The sequence below is a fragment of the Myotis lucifugus genome, unplaced genomic scaffold, assembly GCF_000147115.1.
Source record: "Myotis lucifugus unplaced genomic scaffold, Myoluc2.0 scaffold_138, whole genome shotgun sequence".
Taxonomy (NCBI): Eukaryota; Metazoa; Chordata; class Mammalia; order Chiroptera; family Vespertilionidae; genus Myotis; species Myotis lucifugus.
In genome coordinates this window covers 1,996,123-2,010,121 of record NW_005871186.1, presented here as the reverse complement: position 1 = coordinate 2,010,121, position 13,999 = coordinate 1,996,123, and the positions used below count along the sequence as shown (strand labels likewise).

Genomic DNA, 13,999 nt, shown 5'->3' with positions numbered 1-13,999 from the left:
ATTATGTCAAGTCAGAAGGAAATGCTCCTTCCACTGGAGTCACATTCTTTTTTGTTAGTTCATCTGGAATAGAAGTTGTTCCATTGTATGATCAGAGTTTTTAAAAATATGCCTCTTCCAATAACATAAAGTACTGGCAGATAAATAATTGCTTATTTATCATTTAGTCCCAGTACCTTTGCACTGTATTGCACAGTGTGATAAGATACTAGATACTTTTTGATACAATTTAAAAACAAGACTCATTATTTGCTCCATTGGATCATTTATCAAGTCAACATTAATCTGAACTGAAAAACTCTAGAAATATATCAGGATCTCAACACATTTCAGATGATCATTTAATTCATGTCATGAAGCCTAAAATTACACATGTGACTATTGGAAGAATCTCACTAAACTCTCTTTTAGTCTCACAAAATGAGTACTGTGTGTATTGGTTTGGTTTTTCTTTGTTTTTTTAAAGATATTTTTAATTTATTTCAGAAAGAAGGAAGAGGGAGAGAGAGAAAAAAACATCAATGAGAGAATCATCATTGATTGGCTGCCTCCTGCACACCCCCTACTGGGGATCAAGCTGGCAACCTGGGCATGTACCCTGACCAAGTATCAAACCATGACCTCCTGGTTCATAGGTCAACATTCAACCACCAAGCCTCAACAGCCTGGCTGTGTTGATTTTTTAAAAAAAATATATTTTATTGATTTTTTTTACAGAAAAGAAGGGAGAGGGATAGAGAGTTGGAAACATCGATCAGGTGCCTCCTGCACACCCCCTACTGGGGATGTGCCTGCAACCAAGGTACATGCCCTTGACCAGAATCAAACCTGGGACTCTTCAGTCCACAGGCCGAGGCTCTAGCCCCTAAGCCAAACTGGTCAGGGCTGTATTGATTTTTTGACAGCCAAATATGCCTTACCATTTTAAGGTAAATTTTGATGTGCCTTCTTCCCTTTTTTATCATTATTGTCTCCTTATATGAAGATAATATTCCAGTCCCACTGTAGGAGCATGCTGCAGGTTCTGTGCAGGAATACTTTGAGTTGTCTCTCTCCCCTGAACTAGAAAGCCATTAATATGCTTATAGGGTTGGCTAACCTAGGTTCAAATGGTGGCTCTGCCACCAATTAGCTGTGGTTCTCCAAATAAGCACATTAGAATCTAGTTCTGTGAAACTGGAAGCTTACCAAAAGCATTAATGTTTAAGGATTAAATGAGTTAGCATTTACCAAGCATTTAACCTGCTAACTAGTACATGGGAGGCATTTAATAGTAGTAAGTGTGGATGAGAATGATGTGGGTGGTAGACGGGGGCAGTAAAGCCAGCTGCTGTTAGGTGATGATTTTGAAATGTGGCACAACCAACCAAAAAACTCACAACTGCAAGGCCAGGCTGGGGACTTTCTAAACGTCAAGACATATGGCACACAGATCAATGAAACCCAGTCCATTAGACTATAGTGTCCCCAAATACAGATTTCAGGGAAAAGCTTCCTACCGTTTTCTCTAGGCACTCATGAGAGCTCATTGCAGTTAATGCATCTTTCCCATTCTTAAAGGAAACCAGTATGTGTAAAGTCTGATGTTTTCCCTGAATGCAGTAGTTTTACTTACAAAGTATGAAGATGTGGTCCTTCCTGCCCTCTTTGCCAGGAAGGGCCTCAGGAGCTGGGGAAGTGATTTCTTCAGGGAAGGGTGGTATATATAAGCACTGTGACCCAGGCTGCCTGAAATCTCTTAATCAGAAAACTCCTGGGAAATAGTAGAACTGTTCTAATGCAGGGATCTCTAGCGGCAAAGCTTGGGAGCAAGGGTAGCTTTCCTTTTATGTTTTTCTTTTCCTGTTCACAGTATCCCATTCTCTTCTTTTGCCGTGTGTGTGTGTGTGTGTGTGTGTGTGTGTGTGTGTGTGTGTGTGTGTGCATCTTCACATATTGCCTGAGAATGCTGCTTAAGATTTTCTTTTTTTGATTGGCAAAAATCTTCATGTAGAGGATTATTTTTAAAAAATTGAAAAACTTTAAAGTACATTAAAATTAATAGGCAGTATCAAGTTTAGATATAGAAATAACCATAATGAAAATGTGTAAATATCCCCCTACTTAATTTTTATTGTTGTTGTTTAAGACTTTATTTTTTAGAGCAGTTTTAAGTTCACAGCAAAATTAAAAAGAAAAAACAAGGAATGCCCAAATACACCTTGCCCCCACACATACGTAGCTTTCCCCATTAGCACCATCCCCCCACCAGATGGTACATTTTTTACAACTGATTAACCTGTATGGATACATCATTATCACTCAAAGTCCACAGGTCACCTGAGAGCTCCCTTTTCTTAAATTCTGACTCTTAAACCACCCCTGAGTTTCTTGCACTGAAACTACTGAGCCAAAATGAATAACTATTTTTGGAAAGATATATTTATTTAAATGCCTCTATCCTCCCTCTGGGAATTCTTTTCTATAACCAGACCACCAGGAACGTATGAATAGACAGCTCCCAGTACTAAGTCTCATATCCATGGATATCACAACATGCATTGGATCTCAGTTCTTTTTTAAGGTGGAAGAACTAAGGCTAAGATTAGAAAAACTGAGGCTCAGAGGAATCATGCTCTCACATTCACCCAACAAGTCAATAGCAGATTTAGGAACTGAATTTTCTCCTTTCTGACTCCAAATGCCATGTTTTCTACCAGTCCTTACTTTAAAAGAACTCAATTTTTTAAAAATTGTGGAATGAATGAATATGAGCTCATGACTGTTTCTATATTTGTAAAAACTTTTAAACATTGCAGCAATTATTTTTAACTTAACATAATAAATGAATCCGTTGCATATCTACTACTGAGTTAACCAATTTCTGAGCTGTTGGTTTTATAAACTACTTGAATATCATACAGTCCCTGGTTCATTCAGAAAATATCTCAATGCACTAAACACTGATCTCATCCAAAGAAAAATTATTGGGTGTGGGATGGGAAGTTATTCAACCCTATCCTGTGCTTTTTGAAAAGTCATCCCAGGAAGCAGCAGTCTTTATCTATTTTTTATTTACTTACTTACTCATTTGTTTTTTAATAAATTTGATGTATAACACTGTGTATATTTAAGATGTAGTGTGTGTTGCTTTGCTACATTTATACATTATAATATGATTTCTAATGTACCAATAGTTATTACATTAATAATTATAGCATAATATTATTGTCTATATCCATTATACTGTGTAGTAGATCTCTATTACTTTTTTACTACTCATTATAAGTTTGTTCCCTTAAACACCATCACTGTAATCACCATTTTACACTGTTTTTTAAATGTTTAGCTTTTTTAGATTCTACATATAAGTGAGATTATACAGTCTTGTCTTTCTCTCTCTCATTTATCTTACTTAGCATAGTGTTAAGATCCACTCATGTGGTCACAAATGGGAGAATTCATTTGTCTTTTAATAAATTTGATGTATAACACTGTGTATATTTAAGATGTAGTGTGTTGCTTTGCTACATTTATATATTATAATATGATTTCTAATGTACCAATAGTTATTACATTAATAATTATAGCATAATATTATTGTCTATATCCATTATACTGTGTAGTAGATCTCTATTACTTTTTTACTACTCATTATAAGTTTGTTCCCTTAAACACCTCTCCAGTAATCACCATTTTACACTGTTTTTTAAACATTTAGCTTTTTTAGATTCTACATATAAGTGAGATCATACAGTCTTGTCTTTCTCTCTCTCATTTATCTTACTTAGCATAGTGTTAAGATCCACTCATGTGGTCACAAATGGGAGAATATATTCCTTTTTCATGGGTGAACAATATTCTATTGTGTGTATGTACCACATTTTTTTATCCATTCAACCATTGATGGGTATTTGGGTCATCTTCATATCTTGGTTATTGTGAATAATGCTGCAATAAACATGAGAGTGTATATATCTCTTTCAAATCCTGTTTTCATTTCCTTTGGGTGGAAATGCTGGCTTATATAGTAGAAGTGGAATTGCTGGATTATATAGTAGATTTATTTTTAATTTTTTGAGGAAACTCATTGTTTTCTATAGTAGTTGGACCAATTTATACTCCCACCATCAATATATAAGGGTTCCCTTTTCACCACATCCTTGCCAGAAGATACTTGAGCAGATAGTCTTGAGCATACAGTCTTTTAAATTGAGAGAGAGGAGAGAGAGATTATCTCAATCTCACAACCTTAAAATATAAAAATAAAAATAAAAAATCTTTCTGTTCTAAGGTCAGGGAAACAGTCCCTACCCAATCTTGTCCTCTTAAACCATCTCCAAAGTGGTTCTCTTTTGCAGGAGAATTCATGAGAAGTTCTCAGAAAGACAGAGCAACCAGATTTAAGAAAGAAAACCTTTATGAAGAGTTCAGAAGCTGCCTGGTGAGACACATTTACCCAGCAGGAACACAAATTCCTAGGAAAGAACTCAAATAGCTGTGTCCTGCTAACCTTTGTGCCCCCAATGACAGAGTATGAAGGGCAATTTTTTTTCAGTCTACTTCCCCAAAGGATAGTCCTAGAGATGAATTTCAATTCCACTTCTTATTGAATAGCAATTTGACCCTGAACAGCTGCAAGTCAAAGCTTTAATAGGGCAAAAGTAGGGGACAAATGGTGTTAATGAATTTCCCATGTGTTTGCTCACCAGTAGTCTGCCAGTATCACAGCAATCATAAGACATAGAACCAGGTAGGAACGGATTTGCTCAGTTTTTCTTTTATGATTATGAATATGTTCTAAAACTTTTTGTGGTGACAGTTGCACAACTCTGTGAATATAATAAAAACCATTCAATTTTGCACATTTAATTGATGAATTGTGTTGTGTGTGAATTCTATCACAATAACAATACTGCTACAACAAAAACAAAGATGAATTCAAGATTATAAGGCAAGTGGAGAGAGCACACATGCCCAAACTACTCTCACCCTAGAATGGGGAGAATTTGAGTTGAAATAAAGATTAAATTAGTAGAATCACTGGATAATAGTATAATTAGTGATCTATAAATTTGGAAAATTCATGAAAAATAGAACAAATGATGAAATAACATTGATAAATAAAACTACAGCCGAAATTTTATACAGGAGAATACTGAAGGGAAAGTGGAAGCTATTAAAAAGGACATTCCAAGTGTTGAAACAGAACTCCATTTAAAAATATGTGGAATACAATGAACAAAAAATGAGGAATCTAATTTAATGAACAATATAAACTGATGAAAAAAGTAGAAACAGAGGCATGGATACATGGAACAGACTGACAGCTCTCAGAGGTGGGTTGAGTGGCTGGATGAAAGGAGGTAAAGGCATTAGTAAATTACCAGTTTGTCACAATAGACTGGAAGCATATAGACACATGCTTTTTCAAGGTACGGTTGTAACTCATATTGGTAGATGATAAAATATGAGTTAGAGAGGACTTTGTAAAGATATGGTAATCTAAAAATTTCCTAAATTAGCTTAGAAAGAAATATTTTGAGCACAGCCTTACGAATTTGCTTGGTCTTTACACTGTAGATTATAGGATTCATTACAGGAGGGATAAGTAGATAGACATTGGCAATGAGTGTGTGCACAAGGGGAGGGGTGTGCTTCCCAAATCTATGCACCAGTGACAAGCTGATCATGGGGATGTAGAAAATGGCAACAGCACTTATGTGTGAGACACAGGTTCCAAAGGCCTTTTTCCTTTCCTCTGGGGAGGCAATGCTGAGCACAGAGTGGATGATCAGCACATAGGAGAGGAGGATCAAGACAGAGTCTACGCCGGCATTAGAGATAACAATGGACAGGCCAAATGCACTGTTGATCTTGGTGTCCGTGCATGAAAGCTTCATCACATCTGGGTAGAAACAATATGAATGGTGGAGAACATGACTACGGCAGAAGGACAGACGCTTAAGGAGCAGAAGTAAAGGCACTAGAGCTGTTGTTCCCCTAATAACTACTGCAAAGCCCACTTTGATGATCCTTGAATTGGTTAAGATTGTGGCATATCTCAGTGGGTTACAGATGGCAATGAAGCGGTCAAAGGCCATCGCCAGGAGTACTGAGGACTCCATGAAGGTGAAACCATGGATAAAGAACATTTGGCCAACGCAGGCATCAAAGCTGATTTCTCGAGCATTAAACCAGAAAATACCCAGTATGGTGACCACTGTGGAAAGGCACAGTCCTAGGTCCGTGCAGGATAGCATAGAGAGGAAATAGTACATGGGTTCATGAAGACTTGTCTCAGTGATGATGACAAACAAGATCATTCCATTCCCAGTGATGGCAACGGCATAGAGACAACAGAATGGGATAGAGATCCAGGCATGGTAAGTTTCAAAACCAGGGATGCCCGTAAGGAAGAAAACTGCAGGGTGGAAGATGCTCTGATTGAAGGAGGGCATGATGAGTGAAGGAAGTCGCTTTCCCTAGGGAAAGAAAAGCATATCCTGTAAAAATAGGGAATAAAATCATTTTCATTCTCTTCTATATATTGCATAAAGTAGGTTCACTATGAACCTTGTCCTGTTCTTCAGCAGAAGTGAAGTGCATACCCAGTTATTTTTTTCTTAGATTTAGAGTTAATCTAGGGAAAGAGACAGACCACTAAACTGTATGAAGACACCTGGGTTTTAGCAAGATTTCCACATGTTATATCTAGGCTTCAGTATATTGCCATCTATGTATGGAACAGGGGGCTACATAGATGATGGTAACATTTTCCAGTTTTACCATCTATGTTCATGGGCAAATAGGCTAGTTCTGGGCAACCATACAACAACACAAAAGGCAATTCATCCTGCTTTTGTTTACTTATCAGTTTCCAAGGCAAAAACCCTTAAGAGGATATTAAGATATATAAGTCCTTCGGTACCCAATGAAAATAAGATAATAAAGATAATATTCAATATTCATCAGAAAATTCATCAGCAAAATACTTCTGATTGACCAAATACAAAACAACTGTTGGTTAAAAAAAAACTACTGGTAAATACTGGGAAAGAACCAATTAAAATTATTCAAATAGCCCTAGCTGGTTTGGCTCAATGGATAGAGCGTCAGCCTGCCAACTGAAGGGTCCCAGGTTCGATTCCAGCCAAGGGCACATGGGAACGTGCAGGAGGCAGCCAATCAATGATTCTCTCTCATCATTAATGTTGCTATCTTTCTTTACCTCCCCCTTCCCCTCTGAAATCAATAAAGATATATTTTTTAAAATTATTCAAATAGACCACAGTGGATGATAGATATGATACTAAAGTGTTTAATGTTTAAGCTGTGAACCTGATATTATTAAAGGAAAATTCTCCCTGAAGACAGATGGCCTAAAGGTAAGCTCAACAGAACAATGAAACTCATTGGAAGCTCTCAAATATCAATTGGAGAAGATATCTCAAAGGTTTCTTTTTGTTCCATTTTTGACAAAGGGCATTGAAAATATATTGGGGCAGGGAGTTCCCTAAGAAGCCATCACTGCTTGAGGATAGGAGCATGTATTCAGCCAGATCAAGAAATTGATAGGATGGAAGAAGTTCCTTATATTGATTCTTGTACTAGCTTTTCAGCCACCCTATTTTTATCTACAGAAAGAATGCTTGGTTTTTAAAGTCTATGTTCCTCTTTCAATCACTGATGCATGCTTTCTCTCAACAAATATGTATATATCTACCAAGTGGCAGTGTGTACAACGGACAGAACTAGAATTTGACATGATACTCCAAGAATATTCATACATGACTGAAAAGAAAATATCTGAGTGTAAATTAACTTGGAGAGTATCATTTCAACCCCTGCTCCCCCTCAATGAGCAGGCAGTGGCTTCAACTTGAGTGAAAATAACTGGTTACAGGAGATGTGACCAAGAAGGTATTTCTCTAGGTATCTGAAGAAATGTTCAGTATAGAAAGCCTCTTGAGAACTCACTAAAAATTTAATGGCTGGAAAGCTTGGCTTGAGACAATGCAAAAAATATATATAATTCACAGGTTTGGGGTGAGCACTTGGACATCAGTTGTAAGACAAGCCTCACTTTTTCACCTGCACCATACATGCAAGAACCTCAGTGATGGCCTCCTGATAATGTCTTGAGAGTTGTCAAAGTGGTGTCTGGATTGACGTTACAGGAGTGGCAAAAATATCTTGGAGTAATAAAATCTAAGGGAAAGGAGGTCTGAGGAAACAGCCCTGGGAAATAGCAGTATTTAAGGAAAAGACAAAGAAGAATCTACTGTTAAGACTGCAGAGGCATATGCCCTATGCTGTTTGGCTCAGTGGATAGAGCATCAGTCTGCAGACTGATGGGTCCAGGGTTCAATTTCGGTCAAGAGCATATGCCCAGGTTTCAGGCTTGATCCCCAGTAAGGGGCATGCAGGAGGCAGCCCATCAATGATTCTCTCTCATCATTGATGTTTCTATCTCTCTCTCCCTCTCCCGTCCTATCTGAAATTAATAAAAATCAAAATAATAACTTTAAAAAAAGATTGCAGAGGCATCGCCTCTAAGGTGAAAATGACCCCCAGCAACACACAAGGACCTCATTAGCTTCTCCCAGTCCTGTGACCTCAGAGCCAGAAAAATGCCTGGCACAATAGCATCTAAGAGTATGTGCTGAATTTAAAAAAAGGAATTGCATCTAATCATAGTTATAGACCCCAGACACTTACTATCAGGCACATATTGTGATTCCTGATATATGGCTCCCTTAAATTAGATGTAAAGTCATGTAAACAAATTGGCATATATTAGAAGAGGAGATGACAAACTAACAGTATTCTTATTAATCTGGTATTTATCCTTGATGCTAGGACTTTGCTTAGACATGGTGATAAAAAAACAGTTTTTTTTCTAGATAAAGTATTAAGAAACTTTAAAACATATCTTCTTTATTTTAAAGATGAGGAAGCAAGTTTTCAAGTTAAGGCTCTATTTATTATAGCAAATAAATGAAGAGACCCCAGTGGATTAGCTAAGTGTCCAAGCTAGCCTTCATTTTATTTTATTTTTCAGACAGGAAGGGAGAGAGAGATAGAAACATCAATGATGAGAGAGAATCATTGATCAACTTCCTCCCGCACACCCCTACTGGCCCGCAACCCATGTGCCCTTGACTGGAATCAAACCCGGGACCCTCTTGTCCACAGACCAGTGCTCTATCCATTGAGCCAAACCAGCTAGGGCATAGCTAGCCTTCTTTTTGAAAACAATGCTAGTAAAGTATTAAATACTGCCTAAGTACCCAACAATTTTCTTTATTATATCTCTTTCTCAGAATCCTTCTTTCTACAACTCTGCATGATCCTCCTGGAATCTCTTTTCAGTTCCACTTATATAATCAAAGCAACATAGTAGGACTATTCCAATGCAGGAAACTCTATTAGCAAGGCTTCTGGGCAGGAAAAATCTTTTGTTTATAGTTTATTTTTTTTATTTGTTTATTTTAATTCTATGATTTTGTAACCACCCTTGAGTATGTTTTTTCATTAAAACTAATGAGCAAATATTAAATAACTATTCTTGGAAAGATATATTTTAATGCTTTGTTCTCTCCTGAGAAGAATTCTTCCAGGGTTATGACTTAAATATCTTTATAGCCAGATCACCAAGAATGTATAAACAGATTGCCCCAACTGCAAAGCTTCATATCAATCACTATCACAGCAACATGCATTGGGTGTTGTTGGCTACTTTTTACAGATGAGAAAACTGAGGCTCAGATTAGAAAACCAAGGCTCAGAAGACTCATGTTACTTTCTTCTCTCTGACTTCAAACCACATGTTTTGCCACTCTTTATTTTAAAAGAACTTCAACTTTTTTTAAAAAAATGTGGAATGAACATATGTTCACAACTTCAAGACTGCAGTCTATATTTTAATGACTATTTTGAACAATATAGAAATTGTTTTTTAAATGCTATAATACATGAATACATATAATATGTAAATGTGTTGAATATATACTACTGAGGTTACCAATTTCCTCTAAACTGTTGGTTTTATAGACTATCCAAAAATTATACAGTCCCTGATGTATTCAGAAAAGACTCAGATAAACTAAAATACTGACCTCATGCTAAGAAGAATTCTTGGGTCTGGAAAGGGAGTTCACTTGATCCTACCCCCTGCTCTTTGAAGAGTCACCTCAGACAGTAACAGAGAATCTTTTTAAAGCCAGATAGAAAGGTGCTAAGGCTGGGGAAACAGTCTCTCATCAGTCCTGCCCCATCTCCAAATGTATCTCTTCTGCAGAAGAACCCAGGGATTTCTCAGGAAGGGAGAGCGATCAGATTTGAGAAAGAGAGCCTTTATAAAGAACCCAGAAGCTGTCTGGTGAGAGGCCTTTACCCAGCAGAAACACAAATTCCTAGGAGAGTTCTCTATACCGCTGTGCCCTGATAATTCTTTGTGCCCGGAATAACAGACTCTAAAGGGCAACTTCTTTTCAGTCTAGCTTCACTCGTATTTCCCCAAAGGAGACTCCTGGAGATGCACTATGATTTCAGTTCTCATTCAAGAGCAGCTATAAATCAAAGCTTTGCATAGTGCAATCTGAACAGCTATAAATCAAAGCTTTGCATAGTGCAAAAGTAAGAGATAAATGTTATTAATCTCCCATGAGTTCACTCCCCATTCATTTGCCAGGGCACAGCAATCATAAGACAACCCGTATAGCAAGGAGTTGCTGAGTAACTCACATTCACTGACACAAGTGCAATACTATGTGTTTCAGAGCCCAAGACCTTTTCTGGGCATTATGAATATCTTGGGGGTTGTTACTAACTTGTGCACAGGCATAGAAAATGGCAAGCATATAAAAACATGCTCCACATTATATGTTATTAGAGAGATGCAAGTTAAAAAAACAATATACAGCATATAGCAATATGCTCTAGGGGTTTTTTAGTACAATTAGAAATATGGTCAATTTTAAATTTAAGGAATTTTGCACAATATCTCACATGTACTATATTAATCTGTCTATAAATATCTATTACCTTGAAAATAAAATGTTATTTTGATGGTTAAGTACACAAAATTAACACTTATTACCTAATTATTGAAATAAGAAATTATTGAAGGAATTAATGAAATATATATATATATATCATATGCATAGTAGCAGCAGTGGCTGTTATCACTATTAGTAATTTCTGAGAAATTAAGTTGTTAATTTAATTTAATTTTAAGGAAAGCAAGTCTTTTGTGTTTGAATAAATAATGGCACATGAACATTTTACCTAATCACTCTCCACCATGTAAGAGTGCATTTTTCTTTTAGTTCAACAATCCTTACTAATCTTTGTTATTTAATTGATTAAAAACAATTGTTTTAATTAATATTCCTTTGCTGCTGGTAAAATCAAATATTCTTCCTGTATTACTAGCAGTTCTTCTTTGGGGAATTCCTTTTTAATGCATTTTACTCATTTTTTATTATCTTTTTTTTCTATTTTACAGTAAGCACTTTATTCAAATGAATGTTGTATGTGTTTTAACTGTGTCTCCCAGTTCATAATTATCCTTTTTATTCTGTGGAATTAAAGGGTTATTTTAAACAATAAAATAATTCTTTGTATTTTATCAAATCAATCTGTACCTCTATGGTTTATATCTTTCATGTTATCATTAGAAAATTCTTTCTCACTCAATGATTATAAAAATATTTTCCTGATCTTTAAAAAATTCTCACCTGAAGGATATATCTTCACTGATTTTAGAGAGGGAGGAAGAGAGAGAGAAAAGCAAACATCGATGTGAGAGAGAAACCTATTGCTTGCCTCCCATACGTGCACACCCAGGAATCAAATCCACAACCTAGGTATGTGCCCTGACTGGAATCAAACCTTTTGAGGTAGGGACAATGCTTTAAGCAACTGAGCTACCCAGCCACAATTTACCTGATTTTAATTCAAATTACGTGTGGTTTATACATGAATAAATATGTAACCATCAGGAAATAATTTAAATATATATTGTGGTGTATGCTTTATCATATTTTTTCAAATGGAATTTACCCAACTCCATTTCTTCAATAACTTATTCTATTACTACTGGTTTATGAAGCTTCCTTTATACTTCACTAAATGTTTATGTAGGCCTCTCTCTGTATTTTTAATTCTGTCCCAGGGTTGCATTAAAAGGTACTAAATTATTGTAATTCTATTGGGAGTGAATTCTTATGTATGTAGTCTCTGAGAATAGATGGTTCCCTGCTAAGTTAAAATGAATTTTCACTTCAAATCTGAGCTTAATTGTTATAAAATTCCAAGGCAAAATTAGTGAATTATTTGTTTAAACCAAGTCATACTCTCCTGGTTAAATAGAATATTTCAGGAAAAGCAAATAAAATGTAAGTCAATTAGGAAGAACATATTCAATATCTATGAAAAGCAAAAAATTCTAGTACGCAATTAGCTAAAAATAACCCCTTCTTCTCATGAGACCATATTAATAAGTACAAATTTATAATCCAGTTGAGCTATAAAAATATAACAAAATATTGATGAGTACAAGATATTAAGTGGTAAGCACCAAATAAATGTAGCTAAGTAAATTGACCTTAAGTAAATATCTTATTTCAGTGATGAATCTCACAGATATAATATTGAGTGAAAGAAGCAGATACAAATTATATATATATTAGAGGCCCGGTGCACAAAAATTTGTGCACTCGGGAGGGTCCCTCAGCCTGGCCGCTCAGCCTGGCCTGTGCCCTCTCGAAGTCTGGGACCCCTCGGGGGATGACCCCCTGCTGGGTCAGGCCCAATCCCCAGGGAATTGGGCCTAAGCTGGCAGTCAGACATCCCTCTGGCAGCCCAGGTTCCCTCAGGAGATGTCCACTTGCCAGCAGGGAGCAGGCCTAGCTGCAGTCGGGCATCATTGGCACTGCTGAGGAGGCATGAGAGGCTCCCACCACCACCGCTGTACTGGCAGTTGTCAGCCTGGCTTGTGGCTGAGCAGAGCTCCCCCCGTGGGAGTACACTGACCACCAGGGAGGAGCTCCTGCATTGAGCGTCTGCCCCCTGGTGGTCAGTGTGTGTCATAGTGACCAGTGATAACCAGTTGTTCTGCTGTTAGGGTTAATTTGCATATTACCCTTTTATTATATAGGAAAGAGGCCTGGTGCATGGATGGGGGCTGGCTGGTTTGCCCTGAAGGGTGTCCTGGATCAGGGTGGGGGTCCCACTGGGGTGCCTGGCCAGCCTGAGTGAGGGGCTGAGGGACATTTGCAGTCTGGCCACAGCCCCTTCAGGGTGGGGGTCCCCACTGGCGTGCCTGGCCAGCCTGGGTGAGAGGCTGATGGCTGTTTGGAGGCTGGCCAAGGCCCCCAGTGGGGACCCTCACCCCATGAGGGTGTGGCCATCCTAGCTGAGGGACTGATGGCTGTTTGCAGGCTGGCCACAGCCCCTTTAGAGTGGGGGTCCCCACTGGAATGCCTGGCCAGCCCGGATGAGGGGCTGATGGCTGTTTGCAGGTGGGTCACAGCCCCTTCAGGGTAGGGGTCCCCGCTGGTGTGCCTGGCCAGCCTGGGTGTGGGGCTGATGGCTGTTTGCAGGCTGGCCATGGCCCCCAGCCACTCAAGCTCCCAGTGGAGGCTGGCTAGAAGCAGGTATCTGGGATTTATTTAGCTTCTTTGTTAAATGGCATTTAAATATATAAAATAAATATCGAAAATATAAGTCTTAGTTTTGCTATGGATGCTAGTATGAAACAATTGCTATATGTGACACGGCACCAGAGTACACTTAGGGTTTGTCAACATGCTGACACGCGGAGCTCAATAGTTTCATCATCACTGGTCTAGGCATTTCCCCCAATCTGACAATGGATTCTGTATAGTAGCCCTCGCCCTTTGATGTATATCTACCTTGCCTTAGGACAATTTGTGTTTATAAACAGCAAGACGTACTGAGACAAGAGAAGACTTAGTTTCTCTAGCTAAGTCTTCTCTGGCTCCCCAAATGC

General features: G+C 37.8%; 1 protein-coding gene across 1 annotated transcript; it reads right to left on the bottom strand.

Annotated features, from left to right (window-relative positions):
* Positions 1-5,495: 5,495 nt before the first annotated feature.
* LOC102425045 (olfactory receptor 51F2-like) lies at positions 5,496-6,440 on the bottom strand. Its single transcript, XM_006094595.1, has one exon. The coding sequence runs from the start codon at positions 6,438-6,440 to the stop codon at positions 5,496-5,498; it is 945 nt and encodes a 314-aa protein (XP_006094657.1).
* Between the last annotated feature and the right edge of the window lie 7,559 nt (positions 6,441-13,999).